This window comes from Gobio gobio, assembly GCF_949357685.1.
Source record: "Gobio gobio genome assembly, chromosome: 13".
NCBI lineage: Eukaryota > Metazoa > Chordata > Actinopteri > Cypriniformes > Gobionidae > Gobio > Gobio gobio.
In genome coordinates, this window is record NC_137106.1 from 27,504,778 (window position 1) to 27,523,539 (window position 18,762).

Consider the following 18,762-nt stretch of genomic DNA (forward strand, 5'->3'; position numbering starts at 1 on the left):
TTGTTCTGCAGGATATCACAGTGATGTATGATAGATGAATAGTGAAGTCTGTAGTTTGAGAGGAAATGTTATTTATAAGGAATATAATTATATCTTTAAAATTTTTTTTTTTTTAAAAAGTCATAGCTTGTGGGGTAAAACGCCCCCTACGCTGAGGGGTAAAACGCCCCCCAAAGGGCATAGTTTCTCTCTATCATAATTACTATAACATATTAGATTATGTGAATGGCTACTGAATTAAAGTTTATTTATGTATGTATTTATTTATTTGTTTATTTAGTATTTATTTGTTTATTTATGTATTTATTTATTACAACACATTTGTTTGCATGGCTTAGTTATATAAATATAAATGGTAAAATTGCTGCAAATGGCTAATGAATTAATTTTTATTTATGTATATATTTATTTATTTGTTTATTTATTATTACAACATATTTGTTTGCATGGCTTATATATAAATATAAATGGTAAAAATGTGGATATTTTCCTCAAATAAATATTATGTGGATTCCTCAAATAAATATTAATATATATACATGTTGATACATTACTTGCCTTTTACTTTGAGAGATTAAAAACTATAGTCTGCTCATTTTGCTGTTCATCTATGAAGCAAACTGGTTGGGAAGAAAGGGGGCATTTTACCCCACCTTGGGGGGCGTTTTACCCCACCGCTGGGGCAAAACGCCCCCTTTGTACAAAAATATTTTCAGTCAAAATACTAATTAATTATGAAGGCTGTGCAATTTTAATATTTGGTGAATAGTTCCTGCCATAGTCACTCAAAACCGGGATGGCAATTCAAGTCACATTTATGTTTTGTTTCACTGTAATGTCACATTTTCCTTAAGGGGGGCGTTTTCCCCCACTCTACCCTATATACTATTATGAAATATTTTATATAGGCTATTGTTAAGCTAAATCGCCCAGACCATTTAAACCTAAAGAAAACACAGTGTCCTCTCTGAAACATTATTAAATGATGATCGATACAAGACACCTAAAAGCAAAATGGATTTGTGGTAAATTTTAGTAAAGAACACTGTAAAAAAAATCAGGTCCCCAATTGAAAATTTTCTAGTGAGCGATCACATCTAAATGTGAATTGATGCATTTTAATTCAATTAAAATGCAAGAACTTAAATTTGGCCAACTGAAAATTTTAGATGTGATCGCTCACTAGAAAATTTTCAATTGGGCACCTGATTTTTTTTTTTACAGTGAATGTATTACTGTATGTAATCATAAAAGGTAAAAAATATCTCACTCCATGCTGTGAAGGTTTAAAATATGAACAGTATGTAAGAGTTAATCAACCAATAATTAAATAATATAATTTAACATTGGATTTCTTTTAATTTACCCTTAACATAATTGTAAAAAACTAAATGTCACTTTCTCAGGAGGAGCCATTCTTAAATATTTTGGTGCTCGTGGAGAAACATTTCAGGAGGCTGACACAAGTAAATATTTCCTACTGCCTTTCTTTTGAATAGTTTTGTGTGCAACTTCAACATAGCTAATTTTCCTCTTGCCAATAAAAAATTTAGTTTTATAATCATAATTCACTATGTTGGCTAATTGTACTTTAATATTAATTTAAAATTAATGTGTTTTATCTACTCTGCATACTGTATTTATTATTAATTATATTATAATCTCAACAGCTGGAGGAGGTGACTCTACTGCTGCTTCAGTAGAGCATAACGAGCCGCATACCACTATGGCTAATGTTGTAAGTTAGCTATATATTGTTAATGCTAAATTATTAATATTTATTTGTTTACAACAAATTGACCTTAAATTTGCAAATCTATAATCTTTACTTTTACTGTTTCAGTGAGTGTACTTTAATAAGCAGTAAAATAATTGTAGGCAATCATGTTAAAAGATATACAGATGAAATGTGTAAGTGTTAGATTGTATATAGTTGCTGGTTTGCGGTGCAATACTCCATTATTCACTGCAAGGCAGGGCCCCAAAATTATCCTGCTTAGGGCCCCCCAGATTTACAGAGCCGGCCCTGATAAAAGGTCATGGTAATATAAGAATAACCTGTAAGTTTCAGAGCTGAAAACTTCCAGTGTGTGTGTGTGTGTCTGTGTCCGCGAGAGTGTGTGTGATTTAATCATTGTGTTTGTTTGATATTTTGCGAGTCCTCTGAGCATTTCCCCAGAAGATACCCATATGGACTGACTGAAGCTCATTAAATATGCAAATCTTATCCAATCCTAGCCGTGGGCGTTTACTTCCAAGTGTTCAGTGCGGCACGCCCATCAAATCCGAGTGTTTTTCAGAGAGCCTCAAAACCAAGGCAGAAAATAGCCTATTACTTATTCATTATGATGTTTTTGAATGTAAAAACCACACAAACGTCATAAGTTGACCTCAGATAACAGTATAAAAAAATAAAAAAGCCAGTTCATGACCCCTTTAAGTCAATCCATTGTGCCATCAGCTTGAAAGATGGCCCTGGTATAGTCGAAAAATGGGTGGCTAAACTGATTCAACATCTCAATACAAGCAATAATTTATTCCACCCTATGGGATTTGGGTTCAGGGTTCAACTGTGTGTTTCTGGGAAAGGTTAAAGGCTATCTAGATAAGAGTTCTTATGTTGGTGCTGTCTTTATAGATCTAAAACGAGCTTTCCATACTGTTAATTACAAAGTTCTTTTATCTAAATTAACATATTTCAATTTCTCTGAACAAGCTCTCAAACTGGATAAAATCATACCTATCCAGTAGAAAGCAACGTGGTTGTGTTAAAGTCCTCATGAAATCAAAATCGATCTTATTTAATTTGTTAGCCCACATTACAGGTCTTAGGGTGAACAACTAATCCGTGCAAGCTAATACACAGAAAAAAATTGTTTGCCGCGGTAATCTTTAAACAAAATCTGAAAAGTAACTTCCGGTCTTGAATGGCGTTCCCTTTCCGATGACGACTATGCGCCGGCTTGGGTTTGAATATCCTTAACCACTCCCCTCCATCCGTTAGTCTGCTATGAGCGCGAGATGGAGAGGAGGAGCGCTGAAGTAAAACCCTGCCCTCTATTCAATATTCCGTTTCACCTGGAAATACGTCACAGCACTGAAATAAAGTCAGTTGCAACTTCCGGTTCACTGGGACTTTAATGATTCAAAGTCCCCATTCTGTGAATGTCCAGTAGGGGTCCCCCAAGGCTCCACACTTGGTCCAATCCTGTTTACACTGTATATAAATGATCTGCCAGAGGCATGTAAAAATGTTGATGTTCAGATGTATGCAGATATGCTGTAATCTTTACACATGCTAAGAACTACCAAGAGATGGCATCCACACTTACATCTGCAATGGCTCACATTGATGACTGGCTCACTAAGTCATGTCGATCTCTACCTAAACATAAAAAAATATGAAGGTGTCACATTCTAATGCCCCTCCGCTGCATGGCTTCTTCCAAAGCGGTGGTAGTACACGCAGGGGTGGAAAAGGGGTTTCGAGGGAGGACGGAGTTCCAGCTAAAAAAAAAATGGTTCAATTTTATTTATTTTTTTAATTAAAAGGATTTGTATATTTTAGCAACTCAATAATCTACAATATAATAGCCACATATACACGTAATGTAATGTATAATAATAAAAACGTAGCAGAATATTCTGTGATAAAGGCTGCATAATGTCAACTTTTGTGATTGGCCAGTACCGGCAGACTGCAGCCAATGGAAATGCTTCTCCATTGGTACGTGCTTGAGGTAAATTATCTGGAATGATGAACTGTGATTTTTGACCGAAAACCCGTTACTTTAACTGTTCTGAATTAGGATATATCTGGATCAATGTGCACTGACCGCCACAGTGTTCATGTCAGAGAACTCAGAGTCATGGATAGATGATAGCCTTTTAATGATTGCTTTGTATTAACACAGATGGACATGTGCAAGGTTGATCTAGAACAGTTAAAGAGAAATAATCATTAACATATAAATCACTTAAGTGATATAAATAAACTCAACATAAAGTGTCTTCATCCTTAAACTTCAAAGGATTGACGTCAATGATTCAGCGCATAACTCACGTGAGATAAATAGATTGCATATGCATATAAATGAATAAAACTTATAAACAGTATCTGCAACGAATACACTTGTAATACAACAGTAATATTCAAATAACACTGGACTTACTTGTACGTTACTCATACAATGTCCTTAAAGTGTGAGCAATCCAGCGACTAGCGCTACGCATATTCTCAGTCTACTAAATGAGCGTAAGCTGCGCATGTTGCGCAATATTCTGTAACTTGCAGCGCTGATTCTGCGCACATCTCCGGTTATTATGCTGAACATGGAGAATTCAGAACATTAACAGATGCCATAACAGAAACTTTGAAATGATAAAGCTGTGTTAACATGCCTGAAATGATCCTGTCTATAAATATAATAATAATACATAAATGGTCATCTAAAAATGATCCGGCCGTCTTTCCCGAAAAGAGCTTGAATTTCCGTTATATCGAGTGAAATCAGATCCAGAATCGCACAGTGTAATTCAGAAATGCATGCGAGATATGCACAAAACACACACAAATGGCGAACCATGCTGGTCAAAATTGGAAATGCAATGAAAACACAGGCCAAGCATGTAATGATACCTGGAAAATAAAATAAGGATTAAAATGGATTTAAGGTAATACAGAAAAAAAAGAAATAAGAATGGTAAAAGCAGTTCTAGTCTAATTGTAGCCTAGATGTGAGGTAATCCATTTAGGCTAAACTCTTTGCTTATAGTATTTTATTTAAAATATGCACACATTCAATATTCACTATGTCAAAAGTGCAAAACGTGTCTTATAACATATTTTAATAAAATATGGCGAAATTCCATAAAAAAATATGAACAGTTTACATCACTGTATTATTACTGTGGGTCGTTGAATACATCTATCATAAACAGTTGTCAAATATTAAATGTTTAGCTAAATGTTGAATGTCTATCATTAATGTTTTAAAAGAAGGAAAAAAAATTCAGAGACATCGGTAGCAGTTTTCATAAAAATATGCCATTACAACAAATATTTCAAATATACTGTCTTTAAGTTGTTTCTACATAAGTTTAGAGAGTAACTGTGGAATTATTACAATGAAAAAATATTAAAAACGCAGATGTTGAATGTGCGATTAATTAGTTACTTTTTTTAATCGATAAATATATCTGCCTTACAACTAGATTCACCTTTACATGTTTAATTGTTCATTTTCAAAGCACTAAACTGAGATGTACAGTAACCATCCAAAACATTCAACAGATTTATTTAACCTGGGGACAATTTATTTAGAAGGTTTTTGTGACCTCTTAAACTGTGCAACTCAAAAAAAAAAAAAAAAACGTAGTGAATTTCGGCCATTTCCACCACTGAGTACACAGGCCTCTGTGAAAGGGGACAGTGTGATACCATTTAGGTGCACCACTTTTGGACAAAACGTATTGTCAGTAATAGACGGAAAACTCTGGAATAGTTTGCCCCTTCCAATAAGAGAATGTCCTACATTGAAAACCTTTAAAACTCACTTAAAACAGTTGCTTCTAGAAAACCAGACATGTACTCACACATTTATAACCCATACATTTTCACTGTTTATTGAATGCAGTATAGAGGTGGATGAACAATGTCTTTGCCATTATGTGTCTTTGTTTTTTGTTTTATCAATGTATATGTCATTATTATGTGTATATTTTACTCTATAGTGAATGAATGCTGTTTGATTGTGGGCTGTCTTCTTTTTAGTCTTATGTTACCTGCCTAGGGACTGCAGATGAAAAGTAGTTATTTTGACTAATTCTGGCATATTTACATGATGTATTTTTATACAACAATGTTCATTTATATGCATAATCCCTATCAAATAAACCAATACAATAAAACTAAATAAAAGAAGTGTACTTTGCAAGGCTGTGGGTTCAACAAACAAATGATACTTTTATTCAAAGGGGTCATCAGGTCACATATAAGACACTATTGTCAGGATGTACCAGCGGACAGAGGTGTAAAATAAGTGACAGGGACAAAAATGCACAGTCCAGAGTGGTTTTAAGAAAAATAATACAGAGGAAAATAAATTTGCTATACACGAATGTAAGTTGGCTATGCCAATGTACAGGACCAAAAAATACAAACGAGATTAAATCTCTCCTTCACACTACCTCCCTGCCCTAAAATGGCTGTCTGAAAAAATGAAAAACATAATTTTAGGGGAAAACCTATAAGTTACAAACAGGTGACAAAGCATAAACAAACAAACCTTCATGACATTTCAACCTTACAACATATATTATTTACATCTATTAGCATGTACAAAGCTCAAAACAATAAAGATAAAACATACATCCCAGGCTCTCTCCCTCCCCTATGAGGTCAGAAGCCAATGGAGTAATCTTTGATGAGCAAATGCTAGTTTAAATATGGCTGCAAGCAGCAATACTGGGGCCAAGTGCAACAAAAGCAAATAAGGAAGCTAGCAGCAGACCAAATGAAAAAATTAGTGAAGACATTTGAAGCAAAAATGTTAAAACCCCACATTAAAACATTGAGTTGTATAGAGCCAATTTCATATTTTGTTTAATTATAGCGCCACCAAGAGGCACAATCCTACAATAGGTTTTATGTGTTTTCGGAGTGAGCCCATACATATGTGTGTAAATTTTGGTGAAAATATCTTGTTTTGTTTAGGAGTTATAGACTTTTTATTTGAAAAAACACATAAAAAATTACTGACACCTGACTTTGATTGGATTTTACTACCCCTTACTATCAATATTTTGACATTTGGGTATTAACTTATAGCTATCGACCTTTGTTTCCAAACTTCTGATGCTGGTTTCGTCTCGATCGGACGAGTGGGTTTGAAGATATCAGCTAACGTTTTATAAACGCTAAATTACCACGCTGCACAAACCAAAGGCCGAAACCTGGCAAGTCTGGTGTCGTTGGACTCGGCAAGGATTCAGGAGACAAAAAACATTACTCCCATGAAAATAAGTCAACCACACCCAAAGTTATAAGCGTTTGAAAAAAAGAATTCTTTTTATTCTTTTAAAAAAAAATTTATATCAGACGACTCAGCATGCCGTCCTGAATCTAACGAGACCACTTTGATTTTTGGACAGACGGTTCAGAAGTTATAAGCAAAAATAGCAATTTTTTGGAATCTCTGGACCAGTAGGTGGCCCTGCGCCGAAACGCTCCATGTTGCCTCAGGTCATGCTTGTGATGACATGTACCAAGTTTGGTTTGAATACGATAAAGCGTTGCGGAGATATTGCCTTTTGTATTTTTGCAACAGCTACGTAAAATTTGTTTGCGCGTTTATCGAAAAACGATTTAACTAATCAACTTGAATTCCATAACTTTTTGTCAGCATGGTCTGAAGATGATCTGGTAAAATGTTTGTGAAAATTCCTCGGAGGAGTTCGCAAAAGTAGGTTAATTAAAAATGGCGGGAAAATCATCGTCAAATTATAAAACGTCATATGTGCAATCGAATCGGCTTGAGCCAAGGAATCAGAGGAAAAAAAACAGTCTTCCGAATCCTCCGGATCCAATCATCTCTCCCACGTTATAGAGAGTCTCAAAGGAGTCTGAAAAACAAAATATGAGAAATATATGAGCTTGCTAGATCCTTTGTTTTATATTTAAAATATCAGTGCAAACAAGAAAATAATAATACTGTTTAAAACAATGTTGGAGGAATAATGTCTGCGGATTGACCGTTATTTGGCTGGACGCCGGAGGGATCTGGATCAGGTGATGATGGACCAGGATCGGGCTCTGGCTCCAGATCCGCTGGAGGAACAAACGGCTCCACAACATCCTCAGCACCGAGACAACAGCAGAGGAGCGAGCGCCTCATAGCCTGACACACGTTCCTGAAGAAAGAACGATCTCCTTTCCTCTTCTTACAATCGGCAGGTTTTTCTGAAATGAAGAAAACAAAACTGAATTATTAGAAACATCTCTGACGCCAAATTAGGCTGTGATATAATGACATAACTTACATTTTACTGTTAAAGGGGTGGTTGCATGCGATTTCACTTTTTTAACTTTAGTTAGTGTGTAATGTTGCTGCTTGAGCATAAACAGTATCTGCAAAGTTACAAGTTACAGCGCAGATATTGTCTTTTAAAGTTATGGCAGTTTATTGCCTACAAAAACGGCCGGTTTGGACTACAACAAGCTTCTTCCCGGTTTGTTGATATCATAAACCCTTGCTATTAACATAAACACTGCCCCCGTGAACACGCAACAAAGTGGGCGAGGCCACGTCGCAGTCATTACGAAAGAGAGAGAGAGCTGTTGCAGAACTACAAACTACATTTGGCCATCTAACTAATCTAAGACCATTGCGTTTTTCAGAGGGATGGGCTTCATAGAAGCAGGAAGCAAACGAGCCGCTCAAAGGACAGTGGAGACAGCGGTGTGGAATAAAGGTAAAATATAAGAATAAAAATACGGCGTTTTAAAAAAAAAGAAGTATTAAGACATGTTATACTGCGCCCCATTAACACAACCAAGCTTAGAAAAAAACCACGGAACCACCCCTTTGATTCCAGAAAGAAAATTTCAGCAAAAGGAAATTAAATGTGACTGTACTGTGACTGTCAGAATGAAATATGAAATAGCAAAAATCTCCATCTGTACACTTTACACCGCCCAGCTTTATTTCAGTCTCACCTGTTGAGCTCCTGTTCACTGGTGAAGCCTCCATAAGGCCATTTGAAGTCTCCGTTGGCTCGACGGGAACTTGACCTGGCAGCGGAGGGCACATCCACTCTTCGAGGCTGTCGGACCTGGACAAACAACAGTCGCTGGAACTGCCCTGTTCGCTTAGGCTATCCGACCGATCGCCACTCCATTCGACGATGTACGTGCCTCGGCTGCTGAGGCTCAACGACTCTCTAGAGAACCACCTCACTATATTGTCAGAGAGGGACAAAGATGATATGGACATGATGCTTGGTGAAGATATTTCTTATCATATTAATAATCAATGTCAATTTATTTTTCAACTTTCTATTTTCAATGACACATTATTTGATAACTGAGCAATAACTTCTTCAATAAAAGCCTATTCTGACCTCTGCGTAAGAGTTTAGATGGAGTGGATGGACGTCCATCGTCCTGGCTCTCCCGGCTGCCGCTCTGCCACTCCCTCTTCCTGTCCGTCTGACCTGTGGACACAGAAACACAAAACTCAGAAGACAGAAGTGCTAAATGTGTAGGAAGCTCCTGGATCTGTGTCTGGGTCGGTCATCAGAACAGAACAGGGTCTCCAAACCTCCTGACCAGCCGTCTGAGAGAAAGTGGCTCTCCTGGATTTGGAGAGGCTGGAATATTTCAGAAACATAACATCCCATAAACAAATGAAACACCTAAAGCACTCACCTCCTGTTTCACCCATCATATTCGCCATCGACATCCTCCTCCAATCTGGAATAAAAACAATACAAAACACAAAACACAAAACACAACACAACACAATACAATACAATACAATAAACTCTCCTCAAAAATACTCCTCCCAGAAAAATAAAAAAATAAAAATAAATAAAATTTGAAACTCCTAAAATAAGAAAAGAACAATAAGATAGCACTATATAAATAATAAGAACTAAAACTCAAAAATATAACTCTGTGTAAAGGATATCTCCTGCGTTGTTCTTCCAGAATAAAACTCTTGTCTCAGGAATCGTCCGAACAGCTTCAAAATCTCAGTCAGCACAGAAAATATTCTGCAAAAGTTTTTGAATTCGCCTCGTCTCTCTCAACAACAGATCGCGATCAGTGCGCCTGCATATGAGATCAGAATCAATTCATAACAATGTTCATAACATGCGTCGCCATAGCAACTAAAACTCAAATCATTCATATGAGCAGAGCACGTGACCGCGCATCGATCTAAACACATATATTGAATAGTTATGAACTTAATTTGGACGTTTTCTTTAATAAAAAGTCTGAATCTGTTTCATTGAATCAGTTCAAAACTTTGAATCATTGATTCCTCTGCATCATCATCACTCAGAAATGCTAGATATCTCTACAATTACCAGGCGGACGTTTTCCAGAAATGTCCCCGTTTTTTACAGCTCGTTCAAAACAACCGGCATATACATTGCAAAAAAGCCCAACATACAGCAGCTGCTGGGGCATCATGTTGTAATTCTTTCACCAGCGGATGGCGCTGTGAGCTGCGCTGACTCTACTTGGTCGCGCACGCAGCTTCATGATGAACGTCACCGAAAGCAGACCGCCATTATCGTCAAATATCTAAAGAAACATCGTTATCACTTTCAAGGTAGTAGCATACTACCATACTAACATACTACATATAGTACAAATTACTATATGTGTGTGTGTGTGTGTGTGTGTGTGTGTGTGTGTGTGTGTGTGTGTGTGTGTGTGTGTGTGTGTGTGTGTGTGTGTGTGTGTGTGTGTGTGTGTGTGTGTGTGTGTGTGTGTGTATATATAGAAAAGCTAAACAATTACACCTTACCCTAGCTCACAACAAATACATGTGCAGAATACACACATACTTAAATACATGCTTAAAATAAGCCTAAAATGCAAAATAACAAGACCAATTAAAGATAGTAACAGTTATTTCAAGCACAAACGTAACAAAACATTTGAAGTAAAAGAAAAAAAGTAATTTATACAGTATAAACTTGTGAAAATTAAAGTATTAAATACAATTATATTTGTTAAATAGTTTTATTCCATATTTATGTTGTTTTATTTGTGTAATGTGTTTTTGTTAAATCATGTTCTAATATTGTTTTGAACGGCTTGTGATTTACAGTGGTGGTTTTACTATGAACTGTTTTCATTGTTTGATTGTTTTTTTGTTTTTGTTTTTGCGGGTGCAGTGAATTGTATTAAAACCAGACCAAAAATCGTAATAATAATAAAACTAAATCATAATAATTGTTAATGTTAATAATAATATAGGGAGCCCAGCCCACAACGACAACAAAAAACATTCAAAAATATATTGTCCCTGTTTTTAATTAATGGACAGGCCTAATAACAAATGAGATTTAGTGATATTTTGACCACTCAAATCGGAAATGTCCAAGTTTCCATTTCAGAAATCTGGTCACCTTACTCTGCATGCATCAAAATGTGTTGCTAAATACTTTTATTTATTTATTTTTTACTATATTTTTCTATATTATTGCATATGAATAAAAAATGTTTTAAATAATGTTTCCTTGTATTAGTTTAATGGTGAATTTTTTAGTTCGTATTATTTTAACTTTTTTTTCATGGTATTAAAATGAAAGTTTATGTATGTGTGTTTGTGTTTAGTTGAGTTTCATACTTCAGGCTTTTATGGCGCATATACTATGATATTATTAGACTATGATTAAGATTTTCAAAGAGGGGAAAAAAACACCTTAATTTTATTCAGAAGCTCAAACTGAGCAAAAATGTGTAATTTTGTGCACCTGCTGATATTTATATTGTCAAAACGTAAGATGAAATTCTGATAGCTTGTAATGTCAGTCAGTGAGATCTTTATAATAGTCTTAAAATGCATATAAATATCTGTTGTCACTCTATATTCCCCAATAATGTCTTAGTAAGATTATATTGAAATGCTTTCACGATCTAAGCTCTGTAGTTTTTGATGACTGAGAGATGAACAAATAAACTCAAAAGCCTGATGGATCATATTTGATACTCACATTTTAACATGGGTTTCCTAAAACATTATGTATGGATAATCAAACTATCAATCAGACAACAGTAGATTGTGTGCAGATGTTTTTTCAGCAAAGTTTTGATTATGTTTATCATGATCAAAGAGGCCTTAGAAATGTACATATCAAATATTATACAATAGGCTTTATAGGGTTAATAATATTAATATCTCTCACTCTGGGCTGCCAAACCCCTGCTCTTATCGATACAATTAAACTCGCTTTCTGTCGTTTATCAGTTGATGCTCAAGGTCTGGGGGAGTAAGGAGGAAGCATCCCAACTGGAGAAGTGCGAGGCGGCTGCTCTCATTGTGGAGGGAACAGCTCATCAGCTAATGTCGTCGGATGGAGAAGTTGATTGATCCATACCTAGGAAACTTCAGTGAGGTCTTGTGTTAGCAGATTGTTTGCCAAGAATATAAGCTACCGTGCATTGGGGTGTTTTCTGCCATTTCAGGTTGAGTTTATTGAGATCCATGCCCTCCAGTCAGACCAGGAGGAGATAGACAGCCGTTTGTGCTCCGCCTGCATCATGCCGTCAAGCTGGGATTCAAGTCGGCAGTAGTGAGGACCCTGGACACCGACATCTTCTTCATCCTTCATCCTGCATCACGCTGACACCATCAACCTTGTCATCTACCTCGACACTGGCATGGGCCGCCACCGTCAGCTGGTCAATGTCCCAGAGCTGGCCACTCCTCTTGGGCAGCCGGACTGCAGCAGCTGCTCGGCTACTGTGTGTTTAGTGGTGAGGACTGCACCAGCACCTTCAAAGGCAAGGGCAAGGTGACACCGCTCAAAAAGCTCCAGAAGAACCCCAAATTTCAAAAGGCTTTCAGGTTGGTGGATGAATTTTAGACAATTGAATTTGAATGTATTGAATATAATATTTGGAGAGAGCAAACTTAGCAATTATCCCAACAATCTTCCTCCAGTCAGCTGTGCGATGAGTGGAAGGTGAAGTTGGAAGTGCAGGAGCAGCTGGAGGTCTTCACGTGTGTGATGTACAGTCAAGCATGTGAGACATCAGTCAAGCCGGTCAGGAGCAAGATGCTCAAGAAGATTGTGGGAGAAGACGAGACCCTCAGCATTAAGTCGAGAGTCGATTTTGCTCGCCTGCCCCACTGCCAAGACTCACTCATCCCTCACATCCAGCGGGCAAGCGGGCAGCTGAGCCGATCTTCCGGAGGCCTTAAACCCTATGACGAGGGTCAGGGGTGGGAGAAGACGGACGGAGGGATTTTGGAGCCTGTCTGGTAGGGATGGGCGATATCTTATCGTTTGCGATATACCGGTAAAAATTCTCCCCACGATAAGAATTTGCCTTCCCGCGATAATAACGATAAAGCCTAGTTGATGGCGCGACCCATCCGCACCGTGCCACCGCTGGCCGTCTCTTGATGCCCTAAACGTTATTACTTTATGATGGCCGGGGTGGCTGCGTTCGTCACTCTGTATAGCTGAACGGGGGTTGGAGAGAGAATTTCTTGTGGTGCCCCCTCAGCACTTGGTGCTCTACGCGCAGTGCTTGATAGGAGCTGCGGCACTGAATCCGCATCTCACGTGCAGAACGAAAACAACTATGGTGGAAGCTGCGGAAGAGTTCATAGCTAAACGAGGGGCTACCTGAGGGCAATCTGAACCATACAGATGTATTTTCACTCGCTGAGCACTTGGACTGAGCGCTTAAGAGATTCGCTCTGTCTCAATCGATCGGTAAAGCACACTATTTCAGTTAATCTCAATGAATGCGCAGTGTATATGACGCACATTAAACACTAGTGTGAGGCGCGCGACTGAGAGCGCTCAGTGTTTCACACACACTCAAAGAGAGAGCGAGAGAGTCTTATACCAAACAGAATTGACGTGCTACATGTAAACAATATCCTTTGTTGCATTTTCCTGTAAAGTAATGGCGTTTATTTGGAATTATTCAGCCTTTCGTGAACAGGAAGAAAGGAATGCACAAACGGGAATCTCATTGGCTGGCGCGCACCTATTACTGTGCCTGTTTTGATTTCAGCCAATCAGTTGGAATGAACGCTGACAACGTGATTAATATTCATGAACCCAGAAGCTCATTATTCCTTAGTGCAGTTTATTTTTATTAGTAGAATAATTTGTGGTATTATTATATTATCAACTCAAATTACTGAAGTTCTATCATTAAATCATTATTTTAAACTTTTTTGTAATCTGAAGACATTTTTGGGATAATTACTTTTGCTGTTTCTGCTATTTTTACCACTGTTTGCACCATGTATGAATAAATACAGAATCGGTTTACATGTAAAACTTTTCATTGATTTAAAAATTATTTTTGTTTGTATTATGTGACGTTTTTTAGCACAGTTGCACTATTTAAACATTTCCTGCACTTTTACAGAAGACAATTATATCTGCAACTTTTCAATTTCTGAAAAGGCTGGTGTGGAATTTTACATAAAAAAATTATTAAAAAATTTAAACATGGGGAATGATACTACATGTATCGTCATTGATATCGTTATCGCAATAAATACTAGAAAATATCGGGAATAATTTTTAAGTCCATATCGCCCATCCCTACTGTCTGGTCTTGTGGAGCAATTCTCGCCCCATCTCTCATCGACCTGTTTGCTGATGATGATGGAGAGGGGGAAGAGGATGAGGTGGAGATTGATGATAAACAACCATGATGATCATTGATCCATTTAATAGTGATCAATTTAATAACCTTGCAATTGTTATAACAGAATAAATTAGATTTATACGGCTAAATTTGCAACACAAAATAGCAAAAGTTACATCATTATGAGCCTAAATGTGTTATTTGCCTGTTTTTCACCAATAGCGTGGTTGTACCATGTCAATGACCTTTCCAGTTGATTCCTGGTGTCCGAATTATATTAGCAAGTGGGTTCATTTGTCTTTGTATGTTGTGTGGTTTAGGAGTTAAGATGGCCGCCAAACGAACCCCATGGGACATTAGTTGACCTCGGCAACGGCAAAAATTCTTAACAAGAAACCATTAGGGTCCCAAAAAAACAGGTTACAAAAAACTGCCTAGCAGATACACGGGAACCCATTTCTCCTGCTAGACTACTTGATTATCAAAGTTTAACAAAGTGAAACATTTTACTCGAAATCACACGTTTTATGTGTAATTTGACATGTAACGTTACCAAAAGTGTCAGATTTAATCTAATTCTTTATGATTTCAGTTGATACAGGTGGAGCTGGCAAAGGTGGAGGGTTTCTAAAATCGCGCTGCAACTACAGCAAATGCTAACAAAGTAGGGATGAAACGATTACCGGTTTCACGATAAACCACGATAAAATTTAGTGACGGTTAGTAATATCGTATAAAATTTAATTATCATTAAAACCGCGAGTGATTATCACGATTGTGAAAACTTGCGGTAAATCTTGTCCAGTCAGCATCAGTCTGGCGCAGCACCGCTGTTTTTTGAATGAGAAGAAATGGCAGAAGGCAGTGACAGCGCTGGGAGATTTTTCAGACTTCTAAAAGGACCAAATCTGAGGCGTGGTCATATTTTGGCTTTTACAAAAGTCCTGAGGGAAACTTAATCGAAGATGGTCACCCTGTCTGCAGAACATGCCAGAAGAAAGTCGCTGTAATAGGGGGAAAAATTTCAAAACTACGAACGCAAGGCAAGTGGACTTTGACCTCAATACCAAAACTACGTCTGGGAAATAATAACGTGAAGCGAACAAACAAATTCAGACAAGCCTAGGGTGACATTTAGGGATAATAATCAGGGATTGACATTAACAACCGCCATTTGCGGGTGTAACGTTATTTCGGCTAACTTTAGCCACTCTGGCGGTTGAACTTATTATAGTCTTCTCAAAAGCCATCTGTTATGATCGTGTTGCGCATTATAACCACTCACACGTGTTTCTATTGAGTTTATGAATGCAATGTCTCATAATCAGAGGCGTTCAGATTAGCCGGAGTTTTGTTCAGAGCGCGCGCCGCTCACACTCGCTGAAATCTATACTCAAATCAGAGATAAATGTGGGATGTACGCAGGAGATTCACTCATCATACAGTGTTTGACTGTTTTTGTTCTATTTCAGCAGCGAAAATGGTTTAAAAAACACAGCAGAACCACAGCGCATCTGATATGACTGGCATAACGCTGGCGAATTTAGGGACCGTCTCTAAAGTTACATACAACATTGGTAACGTTATACATATTTCAAACTTCAATTGCATTTGAAGAGAATGACAGTCATAAAACTGACTGTAAAGTGATCATCTAGGTGTCAGGTATGATGCACACATTTTGATATTTAATAAAATAAACTGTTGAATCATATGGAAATATGGATATGCATTATTCCACTAGGATACTGTTTGGGCTCTTACACAAAATATGCTAGATTTAAATGCATCATTGCTGAACACTGATGAGAATATTGCTTGAGAATATATTTACAGATATAATATTAGAGATTATATTTACAACAATTTATTATTATTTATACGTTATGCGTTGCTATTGACGACGGCCATTTATAAGGAAGGAAATCCCATGGAATAGAATCTAGCTTAAAAAAGAGCATAGAGCTGCTTTAGTTATTTGTTGTTTGTTGATTTTCAAATATAAAACTTGTTGAAATGTTTTAAGTGTGTGCATCTGTTCTTTTTGAACACTTTCATCTCATTTGAACAAAACCGTGATAATATTGATAACCGTGATAATTTGGGTCACTATAATCGTGATGTGAAATTTCCATACCGTTTCATCCCTATAACAAAGCATTTGAAGGTTGAGCATGACAGCTCATTGGCTACTGATACAGCAGGAACCAATCAGATGTGCTCTAAAGAGAATGATGTGATTGCAAGCAGATTGAGTTAAAGGTGCAGTAAGCGATTTTTGAGAAACACTGTTGATATTTGAAATCACCAAAACAAACACGCCCCTACCCAAAAGGATCACCCCAACTTCACAAACACGCTATGGCGCACAAGCACCTCCCCCCTCATGAGTGGACACGCCGATTGGCTACACGTGTGTTTTAGTGCTCGGTCCGATCCACTTTCAACAGCGTTTCTCAGAATATACGCTTACTGCACCTTTAAGGAGCTATCAGCCTGCGCCATCTAGACTTTCAGGACAGAACTTTTTATTCGTTTTTTGGAAACTATTCCTATGAGCTTCAAGATTGACCTAAATCATTCTCAAGGCCAAAGTATGCAGGATTTACATGTTTACAGTCTGGTACAAATTGTGGTTTTGGGTCTATACGGCTAATTTTGCCCTTCATGACAACTGTAAGGGGGGTGAATTTTTTTATAACTCATTCGTTTACATTATATAAAGCATTAAAGTTCTGCATAATTAAGGGCGTGGCCACTTCGAGTGACAGGTGGATTGCCCCTGCTGTTTGTCTGCTGTCCGTTAGCTCCACCCACTCCACCTGTTAGCTCATCTTTAGCCCCTTTTCAGTTATCCGGGAGTGACATGCTGTCAAGATGGCAACGGCCGCACTTTAGGCTTCAGAAACCTATGGGTGATGTCACGGACACTACGTTCATATTTATTTACAGTCTATGTGTGGCAACCGTGCCCTGGGTGCGTCGATTCACTAGGCAGTCGAAGAAAAACACATTGCCCTGGCTAAATGAAGAGTGTAGGAAACTTATGAAGGAAAGAGATCAATTATTGAAACAATCTTTAAAATCAGGTCTTTCAACAGACCGACAAAAATGTACCTCATTAAGAAATAAAGTAAAAAAAAAAGATAAACTAAAGCCAACTTCTTCATCAATACTATTGAAGAGGCAAGAGGAAATGGGAGGAAGATATGGCAAACCATCAACAAGCTGATTGGCAGAAAACATAATAATAACAATAAAGATTTAGAGTTGACAATTAACACTGAATTAGTTACAGATCCAACCATCACATATACAGAACTCTTTCTTTCTAGACTCTGTTTATGAAACAACTCAACTTTTTAATTCACCTAGCTATTCTATTTGCTCCATTAATTATGCACAGCCGATTTCTATTTACAACAAATAACTGAAACAGAAGTAGCATCAGTGGCTTAAAAAATTCTAAGGCCATGGATATCTATGGCCTTGATACTAATTTTCTAAAAAGGCACAAAGAGACCCATATTTCATTAATCAGTCCTTAAAGGGGTGTTGAACTTAGAAATCAACTTTCCCTTGAGGTTTTGATATATAAAAGGTCATGGTAATATAAGAATAACCTGTAAGTTTCAGAGCTGAAAACTTCCAGTGTGTGTGTGTGTGTCTGTGTCCGCGAGAGTGTGTGTGATTTAATCATTGTGTTTGTTTGATATTTTGCGAGTCCTCTGAGCATTTCCCCAGAAGATACCCATATGGACTGACTGAAGCTCATTAAATATGCAAATCTTATCCAATCCTAGCCGTGGGCGTTTACTTCCAAGTGTTCAGTGCGGCACGCCCATCAAATCCGAGTGTTTTTCAGAGAGCCTCAAAACCAAGGCAGAAAATAGCCTATTACTTATTCATTATGATGTTTTTGAATGTAAAAACCACACAAACGTCATAAGTTGACCTCAGATAACAGTATAAAAAAATAAAAAAGCCAGTTCATGACCCCTTTAAGTCAATCCATTGTGCCATCAGCTTGAAAGATGGCCCTGGTATAGTCGAAAAATGGGTGGCTAAACTGATTCAACATCTCAATACAAGCAATAATTTATTCCACCCTATGGGATTTGGGTTCAGGGTTCAACTGTGTGTTTCTGGGAAAGGTTAAAGGCTATCTAGATAAGAGTTCTTATGTTGGTGCTGTCTTTATAGATCTAAAACGAGCTTTCCATACTGTTAATTACAAAGTTCTTTTATCTAAATTAACATATTTCAATTTCTCTGAACAAGCTCTCAAACTGGATAAAATCATACCTATCCAGTAGAAAGCAACGTGGTTGTGTTAAAGTCCTCATGAAATCAAAATCTTATTTATTCGATCTTATTTAATTTGTTAGCCCACATTACAGGTC

At 37.3% G+C, this 18,762-nt stretch overlaps 1 protein-coding gene and 1 long non-coding RNA gene across 2 annotated transcripts; one reads left to right on the forward strand and one right to left on the reverse strand.

The window, feature by feature from the left end:
- Positions 1-5,942: 5,942 nt before the first annotated feature.
- LOC307136248 (uncharacterized protein) lies at positions 5,943-10,364 on the reverse strand. Its single transcript, XM_079833087.1, has 5 exons — positions 9,428-10,364; positions 9,121-9,213; positions 8,717-8,956; positions 7,754-7,960; positions 5,943-7,623 (listed from the first exon to the last, which is right to left on the reverse strand). Exons 1-5 carry the CDS (start codon positions 9,459-9,461, stop codon positions 7,547-7,549), a joined length of 651 nt encoding a protein of 216 aa, XP_079689213.1. The 5' UTR covers positions 9,462-10,364; the 3' UTR covers positions 5,943-7,546.
- LOC307136249 lies at positions 10,231-14,221 on the forward strand. The gene is made up of 4 exons (XR_013817759.1): positions 10,231-10,340; positions 11,988-12,130; positions 12,206-12,587; positions 12,684-14,221. It is a non-coding gene; the product is annotated as an uncharacterized lncRNA (long non-coding RNA).
- Positions 14,222-18,762: the final 4,541 nt, after the last annotated feature.

Coding starts and splice junctions, on each gene's coding strand:
- LOC307136248 (XM_079833087.1), bottom strand. CDS start 9,461: ATGTCGATGGCGAATATGATGGGTGAAACAGGAG. Junction 8,957..9,120: donor ATCTAAACTCTTACGCAGAG/GTCAGAATAGGC, acceptor CTGACAATATAG/TGAGGTGGTTCTCTAGAGAG. Junction 7,961..8,716: donor AGTGAACAGGAGCTCAACAG/GTGAGACTGAAA, acceptor TCTTCATTTCAG/AAAAACCTGCCGATTGTAAG.